General features: G+C 49.5%; 1 protein-coding gene and 1 non-coding gene across 8 annotated transcripts in view; one reads left to right on the plus strand and one right to left on the minus strand.

The window, feature by feature from the left end:
• Positions 1-10,666: 10,666 nt before the first annotated feature.
• Pigg (phosphatidylinositol glycan anchor biosynthesis class G) overlaps positions 10,667-27,125 on the minus strand; it is a 45,552-nt gene continuing 29,093 nt past the window's right edge. For 4 of the 7 annotated variants that reach the window (XM_047566442.1, XM_047566443.1, XM_047566441.1 and 1 more), the window contains 7 exons: positions 26,214-26,431; positions 25,584-25,865; positions 23,929-24,353; positions 22,138-22,329; positions 17,009-17,318; positions 14,174-14,337; positions 10,667-11,357 (listed from right to left, as the gene is read on the minus strand). In XM_047566442.1, coding sequence (XP_047422398.1) covers positions 11,108-11,357; positions 14,174-14,337; positions 17,009-17,318; positions 22,138-22,329; positions 23,929-24,353; positions 25,584-25,865; positions 26,214-26,431 — 1,841 coding nt within the window. In that variant the 3' untranslated portion in view covers positions 10,667-11,107. Of the gene's footprint in view, positions 11,358-14,173; positions 14,338-17,008; positions 17,319-22,137; positions 22,330-23,928; positions 24,354-24,458; positions 24,682-25,583; positions 25,866-26,213; positions 26,432-27,125 lie in introns of those variants that run through there. The other 3 variants (XM_047566446.1, XM_047566444.1, XM_047566447.1) reach the window with 3 other exon arrangements.
• Positions 19,275-19,380, plus strand: LOC124995201 (U6 spliceosomal RNA). Its single transcript, XR_007110670.1, has one exon. It is a non-coding gene; the product is annotated as a U6 spliceosomal RNA (small nuclear RNA).

Raw genomic sequence — 27,125 nt, forward strand, 5'->3', positions numbered from 1 at the left:
AAAAAGAAAAAACAGAATTATTGGAAATTAAAGTCTAATAGAGTAGATCATGCTGAAGACAGAAGCTCAGAGCTGGAAGACAAAGTAGCTGGCCTCGAACATTCAAATAGTATTGACAAAGAGAATGAGCAACCAATATTAAGAGATCAAATTTAAAAATCATGGGAATTGAAGAGAGTTGTGAGATGTAGGCAAATGGCATGGATAACCTCTTCTGGTAAATAGTTACAGAAAATTTTCAAACCTTGAAAATGATTTGGACATCCAGATACAGGAGGCATTCAGAACCAAATAGGCAAGATCAAAAAAGAAACTTTCCATGACAAATAAAAATTAAAATGTCTAAATACAGAACAAGGATAGAATTTTAAAAGTCTCAAGAGAAAAATGTTAGGTCACATTTAGAGGAAAGTCCATCAGAATTACCTCCAACTTCTCAGCACAAACTCTAAAAACCAGGAATGCTTGGAGTGATGTGTTCTAAGACCTCAAAGAAAAGAAATGTCAACCAAGATTGCTGTATCAAGCAAACCTATCCTTCAGAATATAAGAAGAAATAAAAACACAGAAACTAAAAGAATTCATGACTACTAAGCCAGCACTATAGAAAATATTAAGCAAATACTTCACATGGAAGAAATAAGTAACAAACCCCAGAGCTCACACATGAATAAATCTCATTTGAAGAGTAGCTAAGCAAATGAGAAACAAGACCAAATTAAACATTAGAAACAAATCAAAATGACAGGAATTAATAAATACTCTTTATAATAACATTGAATATAAAATGATCTGCATTCTTCAATTAAACAACATAGGCTGGCAGAATGGAGTAAAGAAACAACTATATATTTTTTGCAAGAGACACCTTGCAGGCAAAGATAGCCGCAGGCTGAAAGTGAAAGGATAGAAATTGATATATCTTGTAAATGGAACCTGAAAACAAGCAGGGGTTGTTATCTCATATCTGACTGTTTTAGTCAGCTTTTTCACTGCTGTGACTAAAAGACCTGACAAGAACAATTTTAGAGGAGGAAAAGTTTATTTGGGACTCATGGTTTCAGAAGTTTGAGTCCATAGACAGTTGGCTCCATTTCTCAGGACTTGAGGTGAGGCAGAACATAATGGCAGAAGAGTGTGGTGGAGGGAAGCAGCTCTCATGATGATCAGAAAGGAAAGAGAGAGAGAGAGAGAGAGAGAGAGAGAGAGAGAGAGAGAGAGAGAGAGAGAGAGAGAGACTCCATGCACCAGATACAAAATATCTACCCCAGAGGCACACCGCCAATGATCTACCTCCTCCAGCCACACCCCACTCTGCTTCAGTTACCACTCAGTTAATCCTGTCAGAGGATTAATTCACTGATTGGGTTAAGACTGTCTTAATCTGATCATTTCTCCTCCTCACAACTAAACCAAAACATCAACAAAGCAGACATCAAGCTAAAATTAGTCAGAAGAGACAAAGAAGGTCGCTTAATACTGGTAAAGGGAATAATTCAACAAGTAGGTATAATGATAGTGAATATTTATGTCCCAAATGTTGGTGCACATAAACTACTGTCAGATCTCAGCACGGAAAATCCAGGGAAGAGTGAGCCCTGCTCATGGAGGGAACAAACTATCATGGGGGTTGTAGGCTGTGGCAGACAGGAGCAACCAGGAATAGGAGAACATCCTTGGAGAAGATTAGTGTGGGGGTGAGGCACACGCATGCAATGAGATAGAAACCAGGAGTACTTAACTGCTGAGTTACACCCACCAACTTTTTTATATTCAGAGAGAGGGTCTTAATAAGTTGCTTGGGCCTCTCTAAATTGCAGAAACTTATTTTGAAATTGCGATCCTCCTGCCTCAGCGTCCCAGGTGTGCTTCACAGCACCCAGCCTGAAGAAGAATGTGGAGGATGGAGCTTGGATGGAGGGGAGCAGTGAATGTGGGATGGAGATAACGAATGTGAATAAGATGAACATGGTGAGTGTGAATGGGGTGGAGATGGTGAGTGTGAATGGGGTGGAGTGGTGAGTGTGAATAGGATGGACATGGTGAGCGTGAATGGGATGGAGATGGTGAGCATGTATGAGGTGGAGTGGTTGAGAGTGAATTGAGTGGAGATGGTGAGTGTGAATGGGGTGGATGGTGAGTGTGAATGGGATGGAGATGTTGTGTGTGTATGGGGTAGAGATGGTGTGAATGGGGTGGAGATAGTGAGCATGATTGGGGTGGAGGTGGCCAGTGTGAATGGGGTGGAGGTGGTGAGTGAGAACTGTATGGAGGTGTTGAGGGTAAACTATGGAGATGGTGTGTGTGAATGGGGTGGATGGTGAGTGTGAATGGGGTGGAGATGTTGAGTGTGAATGGAGTGGAGATATTGTGTGTGTATGGGGTGGAGATGGTGAGTGTGAATGGGGTGGAGGTGTTGAGTGTGAACTGTATGGAGATGAAGAGTGTGAATGGGGTGGAGCTATTGAGTGTGAATGGGGTGGAGATGGTGAGTGTGTATGGGATGGAGATGGTCAGTGTATATGAGATGGTGATGTTTTGTGTGTGGGATGGAGATCATCAGTGTGTATGAGATGGAGATGGTGAGTTTGTATTCTGTGGATGATGAGTGTGCATGGGATGGATACATTTTGCCTAAGTGGCAATTACATGACACCACAGTAAATAACTACTGCACAGAGAATGTCCATTAAGAAAGATCAAGTGCTGGGCCATAAAGGATATCAGGAAGTATTTCCAACTGCATAATAAAAAATGTGAAATATGAAATATGTTTGGTCTAAATTTCTTTTACCTATTTCCTAAAACTCTAGGAATATCCTTATTAATGTGATTGTCTTGTTCTTCTTATCCTAAACTCATGGGACATCCTTATTGATGGGATTGTCTTGTTCTAAGTCCTGATCCTAAACCCATGGGATGTCCTTATTAATGGGATTGTCTTGTTCTAAGCTAACAAGCTGACCTAGGGTCAGGTCCCTAGATAGCTTCAGGATGGGCCTGGTCAGAAGACCAAGAGTTTAGAGGGTTGGAACTTTCAATCTTGCCCACTGGCCTCAGGGAAGAGAGTCTGGAGGTCCAGCTCTGTAAGAGTTGTGGAGAGAACCAATGAGGTCTGGGTGCCTGACCACCAGAGTCAAGCATGAGGCTCCGTGCCCGCTTCCCCAGCCTTCTCTTCCTCTGGCTGTGCTTTTGCATTCTTAATAGCACCCTTTATAATGAACCAGTAAGTGTAAGTGAACGGTTGCCTGAGTTCTGCGAGCCATCCTAGCTAATTATCACACCTAAGTAGGGAGGTTGTGGAAGCCTGGACACAGAGCCAGTTGGAAGCCCAGGTCACAGTTGAGGGCTGCCTGGTGTCTGAGTGGGTGCAGTCCTGTGGGATGGAGCCCTGCCCAGTGGGACTGGGATGTCTCCAGGAAGGCAATATGACTCTAAACTCGGGGACTGTGGGAGTAAAACAGACTTTATGTGGAGTCTTAGGAGACTCTGAGTTGGCAATTTGAGGAGGGCAGCATTCTGGGTGGGAGCCCATGTGGGCTACTGAGGGCCAAGAAGGACAGGGTTACACAGACCACCAACAGCAATGAAGTACGGACAGAATGGAAATGCCCATAAACAGGAGGCTGTGACCTCCTGGGCTGCACCTGTCTGGTTGTCCTAGTTGCTCTAATGCCTGCGGTTCAAGCAGAGGTGACCCTACTCCTGCTCCACACAGCAGCTGAGTCCTGAGTACGTTCTTCCCCATTTTGAAAGCTCTTTCAAAGGTGCTTTCATTGTAATTTTTCTTTGATTTTCAGGGCAATGTCAGAATTGAATGGGATTATGAAGTACTCAGTTGGTGTCCACTGGAGAATAACTGGATATGTGAGAATCCCACACAATGGGTGCTGTGTCGTGAGAGAGCAGTAAGGAAAAAACAGGTGTCTCCCCTTGCCCCCCAGATGGGGATGTGTGCTCTTACTGGAAAAGGAGACTATGTTTAAGAAGGTAGAAAAAACAAAACAAAGTAAGGAGAAAATAGGAATAAGGTTAACAGTAAAAATAAATAAAATAGAAATAAGAGAAAGTTGATTCTTTGAAATGAGATCAGCCCCTAGAAAAAACCAATGAAGATGAGTGGGGGAGTAGACAGAGAAACTACCAGAACTAGAATGAACAGCAGATCCAAACCCTACAGACAGCATCAAAAGTGATATGGAGAGATTGTGAACAGACATGTCAATTTACCAAAACTGACACAAGACAAAGTAGAAAATCTTAATGAAACAGCAGTTATCAAATACCAAAACTGTTGTCAGAAATTCTCCAGAAAGAAACTTCAGGTTCAGATCATTCAAAGTAAATTCTACCAAGTTTTTAAGAAAAAAATTTATTTAAACTCTTTGAGAAAGTAGAAGGGGAGGGAATGTTTTCCCACTCATTTTACCAGGCCAGAATAACTCTCATGTCTGACATTTTAGTAATGGAAGACATTACAAGTGTGTCAGCCAGGTTTCTGCAACTATAACAAAATTCTTGAGAAAAGCGACTTAAAGGGGGAAAGGTTAATTTTGGCTCACAGCTCCCAGCTTTCAGTTGTGCTTGACTGTGTTGTTTTGGGGTCCATGATGGCCCAGCACATCATGGTGAGCACAAGACAGAGGAAGCTGCTCACCATGTGGCAGCCAGGAAGCAGAGAGAGAGAAAAGGTGGAGGTCCCAGTGTCCCATTCAAGGGCGGGACCTGCTTTCTTCCCACTAGGCCTCACCTCCCGACAGACCTCAGGCTGGCCTCTGGGGGACATGTAAGATCTAAACTATAAGAAGAAGAAAGGAACAAAACCTACCAGGAGCCCTCATGAACACGCAAAGGTCTTAATTAGTGAATAAAGTCCATTGACATATAAACAGCATATCACCACCACATGGGGTTTATCCCAGAAATTTAAGATCATGATAAATTTTTTTAAAAAGTCAAATAAAGTGATTCACCATATTGATAAATAAAAAATTCTGGCATGTTCTAAATCTAATTAAGACTAGAGGGGAGTTGGGCGTGGTGGTGCACGCCTGTAATCTCAGACACTCAGAAGGCTGAGGCAGGAGGATCGCAAGTTCAAACCAGCCTCAGCAACTTAGCAAGGCCCTAAAGCAACTCAGTGAGACCCCATCTCTAAATAAAATACAAAAACATGGCTAGGGATGCGGTTCAGTGGTTAAGCGCCACTTAACATGCAGACTCTTGACGGAACTTGCAGAAACATCGACCTTGCCTCCTGAGACCTTGCTAAACAGACTCAGAATCTCACTCGTAGTTAAAAAAAAGTATGACTAACTAGAACAAATAAAAAATCAACAAACAAACAAGCAAACATAACTGGAAGGGAAGAGAGATGGGGGACGTTAATCTGCGGACAAGCCAGGGGTGGAAGCGAGGCCGCTTCACATCCACGGTGTGCATGAAAACCTTCCCTGAAGCCCCTGGAAGCTCCTAGCACTTCCCCATCCTGCTCAGACCCCCACCGGTCTGGAAGCACGAGAGCTGCCCTGACAGACTGCCCTCCTGTCTCAGAGCTGTCTCTAGTGCATGTAGTCTGCCTCTCCTTTCTACAGCCAATGTAGGGTCCCGGTCAACAACCATGCCTGCCTTCTCCAAATGTCTGTCATGTTAAAAATGCTCTTGGCTCTGGTCTGCTGAATATTTCCAACTGCAACCTAGTCCTGCTGCTGGTAGTCACGGGAACTTCCCAGAATCTGGTCCTTTCCCTGGCTAGGAGCTACTGTGGTCCCAATAAACCCTTTTATGTTAGAAATCCTTTGGTATCAAGAGTTCTTGGTTTAACAATCTTAACAGAATAAAGGAGAAATATGTGACTAACTTATTAGATGCAGAAAAGCAGTCGACAAGGGGTTGGGGTTGTAGCTCAGTGGTAGAGAGCGCTTGCCTAGCATGCGTGAGGCACTGGGTTGATCCTCAGCACTGATAAAAATAAATAAGTAAAGGTATTGTGTCCATCTGCAGCCTAAAAAAAAATTAAAAAGGAAGAAAAGCAGTTGACAAAATCCAATATGAACTCATGGTACAAACAAAGAAACTCCGCAAAGGAGAAGGGGGATTCCTCACTCCGGTGCAGCACCTTTGGTAGAAGCTGAGTTGCACTTGATGCGAAGACGCAGAATCCCACCCTGGGAGCACGGCAGGAACATCTTCACAGCATTTCTGCCCAACGCAGTACAACAAATTGAGGGAAATTACAAGAGGCAGGGAGAGGAAAGTGAGGAGCAAAACTATCTCCACTCACAGGACGCCCATGCTTGTGGAGAAAAGCCAAGGAAGCTCCAAAGCTGAGAGTGAAACTCAGACCTTCAGCAAGGCCTCGGGAGCAAGGTCAACGTATCTGCAGGTTCTGTCAGCAAACGACTGGAAGGTAAAGGTAAAGTGTCTTCACAACAACATCAAAAAACACCAGGAAAAATTCCAGGAATAAACTTAAGATAGGAGGTGGACCTCTGGGCTGGAAATTGAACGTTTATGAGAGAAGTTAGAGAGACCTGCGAAATTGAGATTCACTTTGGTCACAGCATGAACAATGTTGGTTCCCTCCAAACTTATCCATAGATTTAATATAGTCCCAGCTGCAATCCAGCAAGCTTTTAAAAACAGAAATCAATAAGATGATTGTAAATTTATGTGGGAACTCAAAGGACCTAGAATATCAAAATAATTTTGAAAAAGGAGAAAAAAGCTGGAAGACATGTTTCCAGGTCTCCAGGACTTGGCATGAAGCTGCAGTGACCCCAACAGCCTGCTCCTGGTAGAGACCAGAGTCAATGGGACCCCATGACTATCCCTGCTGGAGCAGTGCAGGGAGGAAGAGAAAGTAGCTTCAGAACAGTGTGGAGAGGGGTAGCAGCTGCAATGAAAGAGGGCTCAACTCTGCTCACACCGCCCACAAGCAGCTCGAGATGGGTCATCAACAGACCAAAGCTAAAGCCAGGACTTCCAGAAAAGGTACTGGGCAACACCTTTCACCCTAACAAACATTTCTTAGAAAAGACACTTTTAGAAAGCAATAACCGTAAGAGAAATGACTGATAAATTGTATTTCATTTAAATAAGGAGCTATTCATCAAAAGACACCATTAGAAATTAAAAGACAACCACAGATTAGGAAAAAAATATTCAGAAAGAGCCCCAATAAAGCACTCGAATCCTTGGGGTTGGGGCTGTGGCTGTGGTCAAGCACTTGCCTAGCATATGTGAGGCCCTGGGTTGCATCCTCATCACCCCATAAAATAAATAAATAAAATAAAGGTATTGTGTCCATCTAAGCTAAGAATCGTTCATGTTTATATATATATATATATATATATATATATATATATATATATATATATATAGAGAGAGAGAGAGAGAGAGAGAGAGAGAGAGAGAGAGAGCTTGGATCCTGAATTCATAAGGACTCATAACACAGTATGGAAAAGATAATGGACTTGGACAGACACTTCACAGAAGACCCAAGGGACAGAAGCATGTGGGAAGCCTGAGATGTCAGGCTCATAAGGCAATTCCACGGAGCGCACCGGGAACCAGCAATGCCAGACACACGGCCAAGATGGTTTCCTCGCCACCGTAGGGTGGCGAGTGAGCTGTGGTGTGGCCTCAGTTGGAGGTGTTGTCGACACACTGCAGGGAGAGCCCAGGGACACCCCAGAGAGTCAGGGATGCACCTGAGGAGTCAGAGACGTCTGACAGGGACAGCCCAGGGACACATCTGCAGAGACACAAATGTTGACACACTGCAGGGACAGCCCTGGGATGCCCCACGGAGCCACAGGCATGGGTGACACAGTGTTCCTCTGTAAGACCATGGTGGGCTTTCTGGAGGAGGGAGACCCCACACCTGATGGAGTGGGTTACTGTGACGTGAACATACTGCAGGGACAGTCCTGGGTGTCCACCTGTCAGAATGGTACCTAACTCATCATGCATTTCAATTAATGTACATTTTGCAAAACCAACCAACCAACCTCTGGGTGGGTCTACAATGCAGGGCGTTTGGATATTTGCTGCTGAAGTTGGATGCTGGGAGGGGGCTCCTCGTGCCTCTCTGTTTCCCGTGAACGTGCTTGAGAAATTCAGAGGCAGGACCCGCTGCAGATGCAGCCCCGCCTCTGTGTCTGTGGCTGCGAGTCCTGGCCTAGTGCCTCTCACCGCTCCCCACCGCTGCTGTGCAGCTGTGCAGACACCACTGGAAAGGGAGCAGGGAATCCAGAAAGTGAGAAGAAAGGACACAGGGTGGGAGGCAGGAGGGAAGAGCAGAAGCAGCAGGAGCGAGCAGGCAGAGGTGTAGGCCCAGGTGGGCACCCCTGGACGCCACCTGGGAGTCTCAGCATCCTTGAGTCTCCTATGAAAACATCCCCAGGCCACAAAGCCCATCCTGCAGACTGGGGAGAGGAAGTAAAGCACTTAGAGTTCAGCTGTGGGGAAGGACCAGGGAGCTGAGAGAGGGCCATTTCTGAACGACACAGGGACACACCATGGAAATCTGTAAAGTGACGGGAGGAAGAATGTGTGAGGACACTGGAACAGGAAAGTAGTTAATTTAAAAAAATGTCATTCCAATCTCAACATTTAAAATAATCTTTTTCTTAAATTTTTAGGAATATTTATGAACAAACATTACTTTAAAAAATATCCGAAGTTCATCATTTTCTTTGGTTTCACTTTAATTTTTCGGTTCATTTCAGATCCCATTCACTGCCTGAACTAAGAGCGGAACCGAGTGTGGGCCTCAGGTACATGTCCCCCAACACAGAGCTGCGAATCGAGATCACTAAATGTCACTGACTGTGGCTCCTGGGGTCTGGGGCTTCCGTGCCTGGGTCCCCATGCCTAGCTCCTCTCAGGAGAGCTTTAGGCCAAGGCAGCAGTGTGGAAGCTGCTGGCCTGGCACGGACGCAGTCCGGCCCCATGTGCCCGGGCTCCCATAACAGGTTCCAGGAAACCTTTGAGCGTCAGCAAGGATGATCTCACTGAATCTGCAAGTCCAGGAGAGGAGGTCACCAATGCTGTGCAGGCCCCAGTCTGTGCCCAGCAGCAGTACTCAGTGGGAGTTGCATGGGACTGGACTCTTACACACTCAGCCTGTTTTCACAGAGAGAGTGGAACTCTGGACCTGTGAATCTAGAGGGTCAGGTAAGGGCAGCGACACTCAAGGTGCGCGGGCAGTCAACTACACTGAGATCTCATTAGGAGCTGAAGTTTGGAAAACAAGCAGCAGCCTACACTCAGGACTTCCCTGACGGGATGGTGAGAGGTTGCTGAAGAACCAGCCCACATGGGAAGCCCACACTGAGCTCCACCAATCCCCAAGCAAGGCAACTGCGTCAGAGTCCCACCTGGTGGAGGCCCACTCAGGTGAAGGGCAGATTAATGCCCTGCAATGTAGGGGAAAGAAAGTTCCTGCATACAGTTGCAGATTCTCCTTGACAACTAAATTTTCTTTCTTTCTTTCCTTTTGTTTTCTTTAGAATAACATATACTTGTTTTTTTTATTTTTTATTTTTCTTAGTTGTAGATGGACTTCTATCGTGTTTATTTATGTGGTGCTGAGGATCGAACCCAAGCCTCACACATGCGAGGAGAGCCCTCTACCACTGAGCCACAGCCTGGCCCCACGTATATTTAAATAGTTTGAAACAAAAAAAGGAAAAAAATACTAGCAAGACACCAATCCTGCTGACCATCGGTCTGAAAGAGGAGCACCCTGGGGCTCCCACTCCTGACCAAAGAGGGGTCAGTGTGAGGAGGACACCAGGCTCCACTCCTGTCCAAACAGGGGTCAGTGTGAGGAGGACACCAGGCTCCACTCCTGTCCAAACAGGGGTCAGTGTGATTGGACACTGAGGCTCCACTGCTGTACAGAGCAGTTTGTGTGGACTGGCTGTTGTCTTGCTCTTTAAGCACAACTCACAATAGCTTTTATGCCAACACTGTCTTCACTTGAGCCAGTTACAATAGATTTTTAAGTTAAAATAATGTCATTCTTATTGTTATTGTTTGCATGTGAGGTGTCCCCAAAAAGCTCACGTTGTGACAAAGCAAGAAATTTCAGAGAAGTGATAGGGTTGTGAGTCTTAACCCAATCTTAAATGCATCCCTTGAGGGTATTCACTGCCTGCTAACTGAAGGTGGTAGGATGTGGCTGGAGGAGGTGGGTATGGGGCTGTGGCTTTGGGGTGTACATTTGTATGTGGAGAGTGGAGTCTTTCCTCCTCATCATGTGAGCTGCTTCACTTCCCCACTCTTCCACCACAACGTTCTGCCTCACCAAGAGCCCAAGGAATGGAGCCTGGTGTCTATGGACAGAGACCTATGAAACCGTGAGCCCCTCAATAAACTTTTCCTCCTCTACTATTGTGGTTGGGTCCTTAGTCACCACAGCAAAAAAACAAAACAAAACAAAACAAACGAACAAACAACAACAACAACAAAAAAAACAACAACTGACTAAAACACTAAATGTCTTTATTTCGGAAAATATAATTATTTTTCTTGAAAATGTTATACTCAATTCTTTTAGAATACTTTAGATATTTAACAATAGCATCTCTACTTGCCTTTAAGTAGGCAAAGATTTAATGTTGTAACAAACAAAAAAAGTTTAACATCCCAGAAAAAAATTAGTATGTGCAGGTTATATGTAAGGGAGCAATTTCTGTGAATGAATGTCAGTTCAAATGCCCTCAGTAGTGATGGAGTCCTCCCACGTAAGCCAAGGGCCCCAGGTGTCTGTGCCTCCTGGAGCAGGTGACCCCCTGGACAGTACCCTGGGCACTCTGAGTGCACCCCAGAACCTTTGTTCATCAGTGTGAACACACATCTATGTAACTTATCAGAGGAACTTACAAGTGCACGAGTTTCTGGAGTGATTGTCAACAGGGAAAGCACCATACATACTGAAGTATTTTAAAGTCACTTTTATTAAACTACTTACTCCCTAATCTAATTTCAAGTACAGCTGAAGCTGGTTACCATCTTTGTGGGTTCACATCTTCTCTTAGATGGATCTTGCATCTAACAGACTCTTCAGTACTCAAACCCACAAGGCAGACAGCAGACTTCAAGAGCTGTCTGTTCCCAGTGTCCACCTCTCTGAAGGTCTTGTACGGCTGTGCTGATCTGCGGCCGTGAAGAGTGCGCAGAGGGCTGCTGTGATGAGCAGATGCATGCCCTCATAGAGGAGCTTTGGAGAAAACACACTCCATATGAATAAGTGGTAGCGCAGGGACGTCACCAGGATGAGGTATGTGGCGACTGGCACGGAACAAATCAGCGCATAGCAGAAGCAAGCCTGGCTCAATGCAGGACCACTGTCAACAAGAGAAGTGGGTTAGCTCCTGCCCCTGCCTTGGGACTGGAGAGTGCTGTGCCCTGTGCTCACCTGTTCCCAGGCCCTATGCTGGATTCTTGAAGATGCACCCGCTGAACATGGGGTCACCAGCAACCAGCTCTGAGAAGGTAAGAGGGTGGGGAGGGCTGTGCCTCTGGCTCTCAGAAAGGCTTGGCTGCTCGCAGACCCTCCTTGCCACTCAGGACCTGCCCCCGAGGAAGCTGGACGGGTCGTCTGGGCGGGCAGCGACTCTGATCCACTTCAGGCCTGGTGTGGTCTGACATGTGGAGAACACAACCCAGTTGTCTGTGGCCTTTGCACTGTGGTCAGTTCATGTCCCCTCACCACCCTCAACTGTGGCTCTGGGGTGAGGGTCCCTTGCCTGCACTTCTGCTCCCCACAGGGGCTGCCTTGTCACAACCTGGGAGATGGCCCCGCCACCTCTAAGAGGTGCATACTCAGCACAAGCTTCATGGTACGTGGGCTCTGGCTGTCCCTGCCTTGCACTCCAGCTGAACGGTTCTGAACATGGTCCCTTCAGAAGCCGCCGCTCAGTCCTCCCATGGTAACCAGTGTCCTACTACTCTCCTGCTGCCTGGCACGGGACACCTGAGGTGGGGGAGCACCTGGATGCAGCTGTGACCTGTTGGAAGCACTTCTGTGTGCCAGTTAGATCGGCTTACAGCTTTCTTACTTCACTGGGACAAAGTCACCAAATCGATTTACACTTTTAGAAAATGCTGTCTCTTCTCCCAAACACAGATGTGCCTGCTGTGCATGTCAGTCATCAGCTCCGAGGCTCTAAGGCTGCTGCTCTTCACAGAAGGCCTGCAGGCAGATGGAGGATGAGCCGTGCCCCCTGCAGCTGCACATCTGGGTTCCACCCAAGGTGTGCTCAGTCATGTGCCAGTCCCTGCAGGCAGAGGCGGGCACACCGCACAACTCCTGGCCCTCTTGATGTTTAGCAAAAAAGTCCAGTGCCCACTTGCAGCCTGTCTCCAACCCACCCACACAGCATCCTAGACAGTGGCAGAGGTGAGTTCCAGGCTCATAAGTGGGAGCTCTGCCCACAGAGGCTGGCTTTTGGCCCTGATGGTGGGTTGGGCGAGCTTCACTCTGAGGTCTGGTTCACACACTGCCCTGAGCACAGGTGACTGTTTTAGGCATCCCTTGTCTGCAGGAAGTCAGGGTCTGGCTGGAGATGAAGTTCTCACCTTCAAAAGGCAGCAAGTCAGCAGGCTAGAAGGCATTTGGCTCTCAAGCACCCTAAAGTACACCAGGAGCCTGGGGTGGGAAGCTCTCTCCATGGCTGAGGCCATCTCAGGGCTCTCTGGTTTCAAGTCCAGCCAAGGCCTCTTGTGGCTGACACTGATGCCCTGATGGAAACAGGCTGAGCAAGCCAGTGAGCACAACCCTGGGCCTGCAGGACACCTCCATGGAGAAGCTGAAAGGAGGTTAGATATTCAGGGTTGGAGCCTAGGGGGAGTTTGGGCCAGGCACACGAACTTGGGGATCTTGGAGTGGCTCTGGGGTTGAGGAAGGAAGAGAGCCTGCGGTGGACCAGATGACACACCCATGAAGGTGGCCACACATCAAAGCCAGAGGACAAAGCAGACCCACAGATACTGTGGGTAGAGACAGGGACGTGGAATCCGTAGAGAACCTCCTGAGGGTCGGCTGCTGCCAGAGCCACTCTTCCAATCACGGCCGAGAGGGAGCGACAGTGAGTAATGGGAAGCCCCACCGGCAAGACTGGCAGGAGCATGTAAGGGTCACAGCTACCAGGGATGGGGCCACTGGTTGCAGTGGGGATGGCTGTGAGGCTCTGGCCGACCTGGTGTGTCCCCCAGAGTGTGTGGGAGGCAGGTGCAGAGTGGCTGGCTGTGTGGCTCAGCTGGTCAGCAAGTGGACAGGCTTCCAGGACCAGGGCTACAGCTGGGGCAGGCTGTGCATCTGCAGACCAGGGCTGGGGGCACTTCCCAGTGATGCCATGCCCCCTCCCCTGCCCTGAGTAACCTCCGTTCTACAGATGGGAAGACCAGGCACAGACCAGTTTAAAATTTTTACGGGCAGCCCTTAGGCCACCCCGGAGGACTCAGAATCGAGTGGTCCATGTTCTGCTGTGGATGGCTGTCAGGTGGGCTGCCCAGCACTGAGGCTGCCTGACAAACAAGCTAGTGAAGGCCAGGTTCAGGGAGCGTCCTTTCAAGAGGAATCACACAAAAGCCAACGGGTAAGGAAGAGCAGATTCTTAGGAGGTGGGGCTGCAGTGGAGAGAACAGGCAGGCAAGGGTGAGGGCATGCTGGGCAGGCAGAAGGCACATGCGTGCAAACTGTCCAGGAGGGGAGGCCAGGTGAGCTGGGCCTGGTTAGGAGGAAGGCCTGGCCGGTGCGCACTTGTCTCTGAACTCTCCCTGCCTGGCTTCAGCCCTCTGTGAATGGGTGGCAGCCCCTTCTGGGGCCTCTCCCTTGCGGCAGGGCTTCTGGAAACCAAGAGCAAGTGTCTCTTGTCTTCTTGCCCCCAAGGGGAAGAACTAGCTCCCCTCCTACCACCAACAAGCAGGAGAGAAATTTCCACTATGTGGTTTGAACTGGGAGACCTGAAGCTGCCCACAGAGCCTCAGACTCACCAGGCCTTTGAGCCGCGAACTATGCCTCTTATTTAAGGAAAAGAAAATCTGTGAAAAGACTGTCTAATTCTTGGGGTTCTGACACCCTTACTTAGAATAAGTTTCACTCTTAAGAACAGGCAATCTGCCATTAGATTTATGCTAGAAGACAGAGAAGGCACCTCACCTGCTTGCTTCAGAGCTTAGGAAGTGTACCAAGTGGCTGGCCCACAGCACAGGTCCCGCATATGTCCCAAACACTGTCAGGAACGTGGCTGGAATTTCCATATAGGTATCTAAGCCCACAAAGCCTGCTGAGATGTCGATGGTGGCGATGTTGTTGGAGTTGCCCTGGAACACAGAAAAGGGCTGACGCTGGTTTAGCAACACAGACACCAACCACTGCTACGTTAATGTGAAACACACAGCTCAGATGAACATGCCAGTGTGGACATGTGGTCAGAGGAGCCAGAGGCCCTGGCTAGAGCCAACTGCCTGCTTCTCCTTCAGGTCACTGGGCTGGCCCAGGCCATCTGTCTGTCTGCCTGCCACATCACACAGGCCCAGGAGGAGGAAGTGGAGTGACTGATACAGAAACGAACAGGCCAATCTGCTGGCTACTGCAGTGAGCTTACACTTCTGTCCAGATCCATGGGCTAACCTCAAGACATTCTGTACCTTCTGAGGGTACTACATGTGGCCCTGGTAGGTACAGCTGCCCAGCGTGGCTGAGGGGACACCGGGCTGGAGGTCAAGTGCTGTCTATACAGTGGGTCCTGTTGGACACTGCTGAGCCATATGGCAAAGTGGGCCAGCTGCTGTGTGAAGGGACAATCTGCCACTGAGGGTGGCTTCTCTGACTGCCACCCATATTCTGGCTGGTTACAGCCCTGGCGGGTCACGAGCTGTGGAACATGGGGGACAAGGCCCACAGCTCATCCTGCATGTGTGTGGCGGGATTTTGGATCAAGAAATGGATCTGCCAAGATTCTGCTTCTTTACGATCTGTCTGCTGGTGGTGATGATCTGCCAACTCTGTGTCATGTGGACCCTCCTCAGATGCTGAGGAAGCATATGGTCTGTGGTACACGCATGTCCACAAGGCCCAGTCAAGGCCCCTCTCCAAACGCCTACCTCAGGCCTGGCTGGTGTTCCAAACCCACTCCCTCATCCCTTGGCAGGTGTGGTTCTAGGGACATCTGTGGCAGAGATGTGTGCTGCTCACTCCCTGCTCTCTTGCCTGAGGCCACACCTGCCATGGCAGTTACTGCTCGGCTTTCCCTGAAACTCTACTCACAGTGAGCTGCTCCTTGACTTCTAGTGGGGGGCCCTTCCATGGGAAAGGAGGAGGCAGGACGAGGGACAGGAGGCCTGGTCAGGACAGGAGTGGGTCTGGCTGTAGGAGACTGATGGCAGCCGCCAAACAGCGTCAGTCTGCAGAAAGGGCTGATGCTGTGGTTCAGCAGCGAGGCAGCACATGCTGGGGCTCAACTTGCATAAACTCATTACCCTCAACTAGGCTGAAGCAGAGACTAGGGACTTGGCGCAAGTGGGCACCCGTGTTCCCATCCCCATGCTGTCGAGGAAACACAGGGCTGAGGGAAGGATGCAGGGCAGCAAGGGCTCTGACTCTTCTCCCAGGAAACCTGACAGTGATGGGCAAGAGACTCAACCTGAAGGACAGGGGGAGAAGGGCGGGTGGCCAGGGCCTGCTCTGGCCTGTCTGCGTGAGGCCTGTAGGCCAGCTTTGAGGGTGCCTGCTGAAGAAACACCAGTGGCACAGCCTGCAGTGCACAGAGGGCACTGCCTGCTGCCCCACGCGCCTCCTGCCACACTGCAAAAGCTGGGTCAACCTGGAAGCAAAGCGTGCTCCAGATGCCGTCTCTTCACCCAAGTCGAGACCCTCCGCACGAGGGCCAGGTTCCACCATGCTCCTGGCTGTGTGACAGCCCGGGAGAAGGGCACTATGTGCTGTCCCCAGCTTACAGATAAGGAAACTCAGGTGAAGCAGGGGCTTGCCAGAGGGTCACCTGGTGGGTGTGCTGGACACCAGCATCTGTGCCTGTGGCTGTCTGCATTCTGTTAAGGACCCCCATGCTGGCACTCAAACGCCCCTATCCTCCACAGGTGCAGAGTCCATGGTGGGGAAGCTCAGCTGGCACACAGAGTGACCAGGGGCTGAGACAGTTGGGAGGCCAGGGAACTCTACAGCTTGATGATCTCCAACTGGTCATGCTACTCAAGGACTTAAGATATTTCTCTAATTTCACCTACTACCCTTGGTAAAAATAGAGTCAAACCACAGCTGTGGGTTGCTCCACGGGTAAAGCTGGGGACACAGGAAACCAAGAGCAAAGGAGCCTGGGGAAGAGGCTGACCTGCTAGGACACAAGCGGATAAGCCTCTGTCCATGTATGGACTGTTCCATACATGAAGGTGAGAGGTTGGTGCAGATAGAGGAGACAGAGAGATGTCCCATAGATGATCAGTGACTCAGCCAGGGAGCTGAGCTGGAGGGAATGTGGTGAGCTATACCCATTCTAGGGATCCCAGGAGGCGGGTGGAACTGATCCTCCCAGGCTTGCCCCCTGTCCAGGAGTCGTCCTATCCTTGTATACCCAAAGTGGGCGTGGCCTACTGCTGATGGGTCTTTGGACACTGGAGAAAGCCCTGACCATCCTCCGGACCCCAGGGTGCACAGCTCTGACCCCAAGGGTAAAGGGATGAGGAAGCCCAGTGACTACATGCTGAAGCCAGTGGAGGGCAGACTTGCCTCCTAGACATCAGTGCTAAGTGACCCCCTAACCCTGCAAAGCAGCAATCTTGTCTTACTCCCATGCATTCACACCTGGGAGCTGGAGTCTACTCTTAAAAAAATACATGAGATTCATCATGCATACCAACAGTTCTTTTACTGGATAAACATCACTTTCCAACTTGTAAAATTTTCTCAAAGAAAACTAAAAGATTAAATAATGTTCAAAGTTAATAGTCTTCTACCCAGAAAATAACAAAAACCTACCTGAAAATAGAAGAATGCTTGACCGAACCAATAATGCATTACAGTAATCTCAGCAGCCTCGTGTCTCAGGGGCTTCCAGATGAATTTAGTCATTACAGTCTGAATCAAGAGACTAAATGCTAACACTGGAAGATTATGTGGTCTCAAGAGCAATGCAGCCAGAAGAACTAATCCACTATAGATCTCCCACAAACCTACAATCTTGATCTTGAAGTCTGCAGCAATGACTTGGGATTTAAGCAAGTCTCTGGTGCCCGTGAACAGAATGCCAAGGACAAAGACATAAACAAAGCGAGCTTCAATAATACCCCTAAAAAAAAGCAGAACAAGTTGATTCATTCACAGCAGCCAGGGAAATCCAAGTACACATTTTCTCATGAGAAGCACATCTAACTGCAGAGTGCCTCATGTGCCTGCCAGCTAGCCAGGGGCTGTGGCACCCTCACGGAAGGGGTCCCCTCCAACCGGGGAGTGCCTCATGTGCCCAGCCAGCTAAGGGGCTGTGGCACCCTCACGGAAGAGGTCCCCTCCAACTGGGGGTACCTCATGTGCCCAGCCAGCTAAGGGGCTGTGGCACCCTCATGGAAGAAGTCCCCTCCAACTGGGGAGTGCCTTATGTGCCTGCCAGCTAGCCAGGGGCTGTGGCACCCTCACGGAAGGGGTCCCCTCCAACCGGGGAGTGCCTCATGTGCCCAGCCAGCTAAGGGGCTGTGGCACCCTCACGGAAGGGGTCCCCTCCAACTGGGGGTACCTCATGTGCCCAGCCAGCTAAGGGGCTGTGGCACCCTCATGGAAGGGGTCCCCTCCAACTGGGGAGTGCCTTATGTGCCTGCCAGCTAGCCAGGGGCTGTGGCACCCTCACGGAAGGGGTCCCCTCCAACCGGGGAGTGCCTCATGTGCCCAGCCAGCTAAGGGGCTGTGGCACCCTCACAGGAAGGGGTCCCCTCCAACTGGGGAGTGCCTCATGTGCCTGCCAGCTAGCCAGGGGCTGTGGCACCCTCACGGAAGGGGTCCCCTCCAACCGGGGAGTGCCTCATGTGCCCAGCCATCTAAGGGGCTGTGGCACCCTCATGGAAGGGGTCCCCTCCAACCGGGGAGTGCCTCATGTGCCCAGCCAGTTAAGAGGCTGTGGCACCCTCACGGAAGGGGTCCCCTCCAACCGGGGAGTGCCTCATGTGCCCAGCCATCTAAGGGGCTGTGGCACCCTCACGGAAGCGGTCCCCTCCAACCGGGGAGTGCCTCATGTGCCCAGCCAGCTAAGAGGCTGTGGCACCCTCACGGAAGGGGTCCCCTCCAACTGGGGAGTGCCTCATGTGCCCAGCCAGCTAAGGGGCTATGGCACCCTCATGGAAAGGGGTCCCCTTCACACAGTGCCTGCAGGGCAGCTGCTGTGTGCCTTCCTCGTGGAGTTGGGCAAGTCTTGCTCATGTGGGCCAAGGACCACCTGGTTGCAAGACCACAGCCACACCCTTGTAGCATGCCAGAAAAGTCCACCACCTGCTTTGTACCATTAGCTGAAATCCCCTCTGCTAGCCCAGCTGTCAGAAGCCCTCTGAGTTCACAAACACTAAGTGTGCGACTGAGTGTGTTCACTGTAGGGCAGATATGAAAGAGATCTGCACATTTATGTGTACACACATGGACAATGTGCTGTGGTCCAAGCCACTCATTTCTGGCTCTGCAGCTCTTGCTCTGTTATTTGACACTCAGTTCTGCCATTTGTGGCCAGAACAGAGCAGCATCCACACCTCGTGTGCCTGTCCTAGCAATCAGCAATAGAGAGCACATAAAGTGTTTGGCAAATAGTAAATGCTTGATAAATATTAAGTGCCTTGATGAAGTAAGTGTTTTAGAGCTTCATTTAAGTCTGTGAAGGATACAATTTATGATGCCATGCTCAAGAACTTCATCTTATGAAACATTATTACTTTGTTTTGTGGAACTGGGAATGGAAGCTAGGGATGCTTTATCACTGAGTTATATATATCATAGCCCTTTTTTATTTTTTAATTTGAGATGGGGTCTCATTAAGTTGCCCAGGCTGGCCTTAAATTTGTGACCCTCCTGCCTCAGCCTCCTGAGTTGCTGGGAGTAAAGGCATGTGCCACCATGCCTCTGACACATATATTCCTAAAGCACAATACACTAAATAGATTTTGTAAATGAAATATTTTATATAAACTACAAAAACTGATCATTTTAATATATCAGTTTTGAAAAATGAGTTCCTATGTCGGGTTTTCTTAGAAAGGTTTATTAAAAAATAGTGCTTGCTTCAGCAGCACATATACTAAAATTGGAACAATACAGACAAGATTAGCATGGCCCTGAACAAGGATGACATGCAAATTCATGAAGTGTTCCATATTTTTTCAAGAATACAAGCAACAATAGGTGTTGGAGAGGATGTGGGGAAAAAGGTACACTCATACATTGCTGGTGGGGCTGCAAATTAGTGCAGCCACTCTGGAAAGCAGTGTGAAAATTCCTCAGAAAGCTTGGAATGGAAACACCATTTGACCCAGCTATCCCACTCCTTGGCCTACACCCAAAGGACTTACAATCAGCATACTACAGAGATTCAGCCACATCAATGTTCATAGCAGCTCAATTTACAATAGCCAGATTGTGGAACCAACCTAGATGCCCTTCAATAGGTGGACGGATAAAGAAACTGTGGTATATATACACAATGGAATATTATTCAGTCATAAAGAATAAAATTATGGCATTTGCAGGAAAATGAATGGAGCTTGAGAATATCATGCTAGGTGAAATAAGCCACTCCCCAAAACCAAAGGCCGAACAATTTCTCTGATAACGGGGAGCAGGGGGAGGCAAGAATGGAGGAAGGATGGATTCTATAAAGGAAAATGAGGGGTGGGGAGAGGGTGGGGGAAGGAAAAATAATAGAATGAGACAAACATCATTACCCTATGTACATGTATGATTATGCAAATGGTGACTCTACCTCGTGTACAACCAGGAAAACAAAAGTTGTACCCCATTTGTGTATAATGAATAAAAAAAATGCATTGTATTAGAAAACTTTGTTCTAATTTCAACAGGTTACTGAGAGATTATATTTTATTTTCTAGTAAAGTTTCTGTCTGAAAGTGAAAGAGAAAACAATACATGTCTTTGGAAGCAAAACAAAGTAATTTTTTTCATTGGTCACTGGAAGTACAGTGCATCGAGTGCATATTACTTATTGAAATTCAAAATAAAAAAGCAAAAGTGTACAGAAAAAAACTCCTTTTTAAATTTGATCCACTTAATCCAAAACAGTGTGGGCACTGTGTGCCATGTGCTGGGTGCACGGCCCCGGCTGGGGAGCTGGGGTTAGGTCCTGCCATGCCCAGGCCAGGTGTGTGCCCAGATGGAGTGTAGAGCAGTCCAGGTGCAGAAGTTTCAGAGAAAAAGAGGGAAGAAATGAGGGCCTGTCTGAGGAGGGGTGAGAGTAGCTGGTGGAGCAGGAGAGTAGATGACAGAGTAGCTGGTGGTGAGCAGGAGGAAGGGCAGCACCAGACCCTCCCAGGGGTCCTCCTCGCCCTGGAGCCACCCTGCTCCACTCACCCTCCAGTCAAGTCTGGCTTCTGAGTGGAGAAGAGTGAGGTACCAAAGGCAAAGGGTCTTAGAACACTGGATGAATCTAGAGCCACAACAGATCTGGAACCAAGAATATTCAGAAGCAGGATAGATGGGGACAGGGGTGGAAGCATTTTACAGGAAGGAAACCAAGCACACTGAAAGAAAAGAAAAGGCACACTGGCTATGTTCTGGAAGCCAGCAAAGAAAATGCTGCAGAAAGCAGGTAAGACAAGGTAAGGTAGTCAAAACCTTGAGGTGACAGATGCTGAGACCAGATGCACAGACCTGAGAGGAAATGAGGAACTCATTCACATACTGCACTGTACGATCCAACAAATACCCCAGATGTAGTGTTCAACCTGGAAATCTGCCTAATCTCAGACTGGGAAGACAACAGCCTTCGAGGCGTCCCCATAGAACGCCCCAGCACCTGACCTCCCCAGCCACTGAGGCAGAGGACCCGCCATTCTGCTGCCCCCCACCAGCACACCTGTTGGCACACGCTTCTGGAATGCCTCCTGAGCCTTGCAGCCACCTGCACAGCCTGGCCATGACCCCTGCTCACAGCTGACCCTTTGGCTTCATCAGAGAAGCAATTCTTGTGAATTCTAGACACACAGTAAGGTTCAACAATAACAAAAAAGGAAGACCATAATCCACCTACAATCTCAGGTCCGCAATATAATCACTAATATTTTATTTCAGTCTTTTATAAAAATATGACAAGTGAAACACACTTGTTGGGGTCATATGACAGTTTCACAGACTGCTGCTCCACAGAGTCATGCTGAGACCTGTATGGTCCCACTGTGAGCTTCCACAGAGCCCCGAGGGTCCCTGCTCTTGTCAGACAGCTGCCTTGTCCTTGACTCTTCCAGCTGTACGGATGCCTCAGGGGCACGGATGCCTCAGGGGCACGTCTGCCTTTCCATTCCTCCTGCCCTCTGCCTGTGCCTCAAGATCCACTTAAGAAGAAAGATAGCCTGTCAGTGGGACAGTTGTGCTGGCCACCCCTCAGGAGTGGGCGCCTGCACTACCACATCCCCAGGCAGAAGAGTGGCCACTGGTGGGCAGAAACAGCCGTGACTGAGCGTTGCTGGTGGGCACAGCACGAGCTCCTGGCATGCGGTAAGGTGCAGGGCTCTGTTTCCTTTCCCACCTGCTGGGGAGCACACTTGCTATTACCCCCTTGTCCTACAGGCTCATCTCTACCTGAGCATGACCACATCCTGGCAGTTACCATCGACGTGCACATCAGCCCCCTCCTCATCTGCTGGTCCTAGGACATCCCTGGAGGTTTACCTTTTTAACTTAAAAAATAAATCTCAATGACCACCTTATTTCCAAGTTATCTGTCTCTCTCCTAAAAGAGCTAACAGAGGGGTTCATTAAGGTTTGGTAAAGTTCTAGTAGCTGTTGATGAAATCACCATTCACAAAAACCAAGCTCCAGTGTTGTGGGATTGGCATGGCATTTTTTAGGACATAAAATATGAAGACACTTCTAAAATCAAGTCCTTGCAGGTCCAGTGCACTTACTTTGAAAAGCCTTTGTTGCCTGATTGCCATGGAAACAGCACATTCCCAATGGCTGCCCTGTAGCAGAAGACACCCAGCAGCCCAAGTGCCAGGGCTGCTCTGGACACGAGGGAGCACCCTCTCTGAACCAAGAGGAAGATCATGAGCAGAGAGAGAGCGGCCAGGCCAGAGAGCTCCACCTTATGGTCAGAACTGAAACGAGACAGAAAATGCCAGAATCATTACCAAATGGAACTGGTGACCTGTGAGTCTGCACTGAGGGTCTCATAGTAATGATAGCTACAAAAAATAGCCGATTTTCCTGATGAAGAAAAAAAGGCTAGTTGTTTACATTCAAATAAAGGTTCTTATAATGTGACAAATGAGACTGCCAAGCTGAAGTCTCATTTCCCCTCACTCAGGCACTGGACAGTGAGGTGCACACAGTTCCAGTCTCCTGGACCCTCCTCTCCTGGCCTATGCTGCTTACTCACACAGATGAGCTCACAGGCTGCCACCCCACGGTCTCCTGGGTGAGGAGGAGGGGGCAAAGCTGGCCATGCACAGGAGCACTGGGATGCAGCTCATGCTCACACAGCTCAGATGGGCAGCAGTGGTAAAATGGACGAGCAACGTTCTAAGGCACACGCCTTAGAAGAAAAGACTTGAGAAAACTGAGGAGCGATGTGGCAGTGGCAGGCAGGAGGGTGGTCAGCACTCTGGACCTTGTCTGGAGGGTTGCCTGGTTCGAACTGTGAAGGCAGAGGGCCTTTCCAAGAGGGCTGCAGCTGCCTCTTTACCACCTACAGGAACGGCTGGGCAGCGAAAGGACAGCTTAGAAGGTGAGCAGCACATGTCCATCCTGAGATGACAGGCCAGCAGCATGCCAGCAACACTGGGAAATCCAATGCTTCAATTCCCCAAGAAGACATGAAGTGGGAGGGGTGTCATTGTGCTCTGCCGGGGTTCACAGCCAGGCCGAGTGGCCTGGCCTCTCTCTAGCCCCGCTCCCTTATCTTCAACATGGGGACCTGCTGCCCTTCTCCGCCAGGGCTGCTCTGGGACACACGGTTTGCTGACTCAGCACTTGGGAATCCCCACAAGAGACCGTGTGGGGCCAGGGTCCTCCAGCCCACTGTGCTCAGCACGCTGGCTCCTGTGCTATGGGCCCCAGGGGAGCAGTGCTGCTGTGTGCTGCAGTTCTGAGTCACAAGCAGTGAGCAGGTGGCGCATCTGCTCCTCTCACGAACATGCTCCTTTTGCCATTCGTGTCCATTTCAGCTCCCCAGGGACAACAGCTGCCTTGACTTCTGCCTGTTTCCCATTCTTACTTCCAATGCTCCTGTCTGCTACAGTTCACTTCCTCCTGTGCTCCCAGCCATGGTGAGAGGTCACAGTGCTGACCATCGCCACATGCTCCATCCTTCCAGAGGGAGAACGAGGGATGACAAGAGGAGGAAGGAGCTACAAAGAGCAGAGTTGAAGGAAGGCCCCGGTCCCCTGCCCACCTGACCTCATCCCTGCTGCCCAGTGTACAGCAGTGCAGAGCCAGCCACCATGAGCTCAACCTAGAGCACATCTTAGGAGCAGTCACTCTACAACTCAGGGTCTCAATCATAAACACTTATTGTGATTTAGTACCAACAAACCTATCCAGCCAGCTTTCCACTGGTTCCTCAGTTATGTTTCGTCATTTCTTTAAAGTTCTTATATTATCCTATTTGTAGGATAAAACAGGCCTAAATATTGAAGACCTAGTGTGTGACCATTCAACTATAGAGTGTCCAGTCCACGGCTGGGGCTCATGCTCACCTGGTGAGCCAGAGGCCGAGGTCAGGCCTGTGGGCTCCCTGCACCCCTGTCTGGTTCAGGGACCTCAGCAGTCGGCAGCAGGCCAGCACCAGCCAGGGGCTCACCAGCACAGCCCACCGTGCAGGGCCCCCCAGTGCTTCTGAGGGCGGGGAAGCATGGCCTGCTCTGTGCAGCATGGGGGCTTTGTAGGTTGCTCTGTCCTGCAGCACGCGGGCATGCTGCTGAGGCTTGCCGTCACCTCCTGGAAAGCAGATCCTGCAGGTTTCTTGGCTCAGAGCCAGACACAGAGTATTGACGAGGAAGTACCAAGTTTGATGCTCCTCTTCCACAAAGCTGCTGGCGCCCAGGCTCAGGACGTGGCCTGCCGTCCCCAGCAGCAGGAGGAGGTCCATCTCTGACCACCTGGAGCTGGGGAAAGCTGCCTTCTGTGAGGAGGAAATGCATTGTGAGTAGTAATCTGAAAATGACACGCGTCTCCCTGCATGTGTTAGAACCCTCACTCACAGTGAAGAACACCCAGTGCCAGATACCTGCTGCTCCTCAGCCCAGGGCCTGCTGCTCATTCTGGAAGACCCCTCCCCTGCTCCTGGGACATGGACACTGCATGGCTGGACAGCTGTCCTCATCCTGGACTGCAGGTTGTAAGCTGAGTGGCAGAGACTGAAAGCAGTTGGGCCTTCTGGGCAGTGATGGAGCCTGGAGCCAGTGGCTCCTGACCCAGCCCTCACTCCCTCTTCCGTGCCAGTTCCTGCTCTTCAAAACCAAAGATTGAATTCCTCAAACCAGACATTTAATTTCTCCATGAATTTCCAGAACTCCATGATTCTCACTACAATGATTTCTGTTAAGATGACAAAGGCAGCATACAGTACTATTCATTAAGCAGGCTGCCCAAAAGCAGCTCAAGATGAGGGCGCAACTCTTCACATTCTTCTGAAACCACTGCTTGTGTGTAGTGAAGTACCCAAGCAGAGTGACCACAAGTGACCAGGCAGACCCTAGAGATGCAGCTATGAATGATGACTATTGGGCCCTAGGGACCCGTGAATGCCTGGGCCCGACACAGCAGAGGGCCTCTGAGATCCCCGCAAGGAGGGACGGCAGCTACATGGGCTGGGGCTGGAGTCACTGCACAGGGCACTCTGGACCCAATTACAACAGTCCATTCTTATTCTCTGCCACCACCACTGAGCTCACAAACAAAGATGGCAAACCAGAGATAAAAATTTCAAAGGGATATGTCAGCCTTGGTAAGGAAACTGCACTTGGCGAGGCTGAGCAAATGAGCAGGGCCATGAGCCTCCTGTGTGTCCACCAGGAACTGTCCCTCAGCTACAGGGCAAAGGCCTCCTACCACTCAGACTCTCACGCTCCCCATCCTTGCGTAGCAGTCCTGCTTCCACCTCTGCCCTAGTCCAGAAACCCTCTTCCCAAACAAGAATAAATGTCTGGGACCTGACCACAACCATAACCTGGCAGTCAAGATGCCAGAGGCCTGGGATGGCTGCTAAAGTCCTTCCAAATTGAACCCTTTGGTATGCAGCCATCCCAGGGAACTGCCAGAACTATGCCAGGTGTTTATGCAACGTCTGATGACTGAAAGACTGGCTGACATAACGAGAGCCTACAAGTCACCCCACGCAGATGCAACTTACCTTCCTCAGAAGAGTGCCCTCGATGACTGTCCTGGTGAGAGTGGAAACAATTGCGCAGAGCAGTGCAGAAACCAGAACCATCAGCCCACCCGCCACCAGCCATGGGAGGCTGCAGAGGTAGCAGGAGCTCGTGGTTGAGGTGCACACAATGACGTGAATGGCCGAAAGAACAAGGACTACCAAATAAAAGAGCAGGGAAAACACGGGAGACCGCAGAGGAACTTCCAGATCAGCCCTTCTGCACAGCGCCTGTGGGGTGCTGAGGAGAAGCAGGGTGAGAACCTGGAACAGAAAAAGACCAGTGGTTTCTGTGGCCGGCCAGTGTCCCCTCTGACCTCGTCAGCTGCTACACAGAAAGGACAGAAGAGGCCCAGTGAAGGATTACTTTTAACCGCCTGCTAAAACTGCCGCCTTGATTTATTATTTTACCTCCTGTGGCAATGCTGAATGGAGACACCTAACACAGGCACTGCTTTGTGTACAAGTCAGGTCATGAAACAAAAGGGCTAAGAAAATTCATATTTTCCTTGTTTAGGAACAACCTTATTAAATACATTATGAACTGTCCTATTTTGGTTAAATAACCAAAGAAATTTAGCACCTCAGCCATGGCTGCATGAGCATCCATACCTCCAAAACCACGACAGTCCCCACTGCCATCGAGTAGCTGTCGTACTGGGCCACCTGTGTGCTCAAGGACAGACTCAGGGTCTTCAGTGCACCCAGGTACTGCCTGAGCACCTTGGTCCCCAGGCTGAGCAGGACGTCTGAACGGCTTTCCTCCAAGTACAGTTTGACCCAGTTCCCGTGCAACCTTTCTGCCATTTTAAACTGCTCAAATCCGGGATCTAACAAGAGGACCAAAAGATCACACACACGTCAGAACAGACACAATTCCAGAGTATCTGGTTATTCTTGGCACATTTTCAGAACTGATACCTCTCTGTCCCTTTGGAGGATGGGCTGGAGACACTTCAGTAAAAGAAAAAGCTGAGGAAGTGTGTCAGCAGCACTGCCAGGCCCGGCATCAGCACACTTAGTGAGAGTAACATCTGCTGCTTCTTCACCTCTCACCTGCCTTCTCTCTTCCTGCCTGTTGTCTCTTTCCACTCCTCTTGTGCAGTATAAAAAGTGCCCTGAAGAGCATTTCCAACAGGACCTAGTTTTGCAGAATGCTTGTCCTGGCAGTGTGTGGAGACCCTGCCCATCTCCCCTGCAAAGGCTTGCCCTCTGCCCTTGTGCTAGCACCACTGATGCCTTAACTTCCCTTCTTCAGTCCTCTCTGCGGAAGCACGAAATTCCCAGTCAGTTTCTGCTCAAGATGGCCAGTGGTATAGCCTATGTGGAATGCCAACCTCCAGAGGAGCCCAGCCTCACGGCTGCCAGAGGTCAAAGTCAACATGGACCCTTTCTAGAGCTGGCTGGGCTAAGTCTTTGCTGGATCATACTTACTAGTGACCAGATGGGTCTGTAAACCAAGAACTTCCTCTCTGAGTCTCCCTGGTGTTTAAAATGTGCTTCATGCTCCACAAGAGCCACGGG

This window comes from Sciurus carolinensis, chromosome 10 (genome assembly GCF_902686445.1).
Source record: "Sciurus carolinensis chromosome 10, mSciCar1.2, whole genome shotgun sequence".
NCBI classification, from domain to species: domain Eukaryota; kingdom Metazoa; phylum Chordata; class Mammalia; order Rodentia; family Sciuridae; genus Sciurus; species Sciurus carolinensis.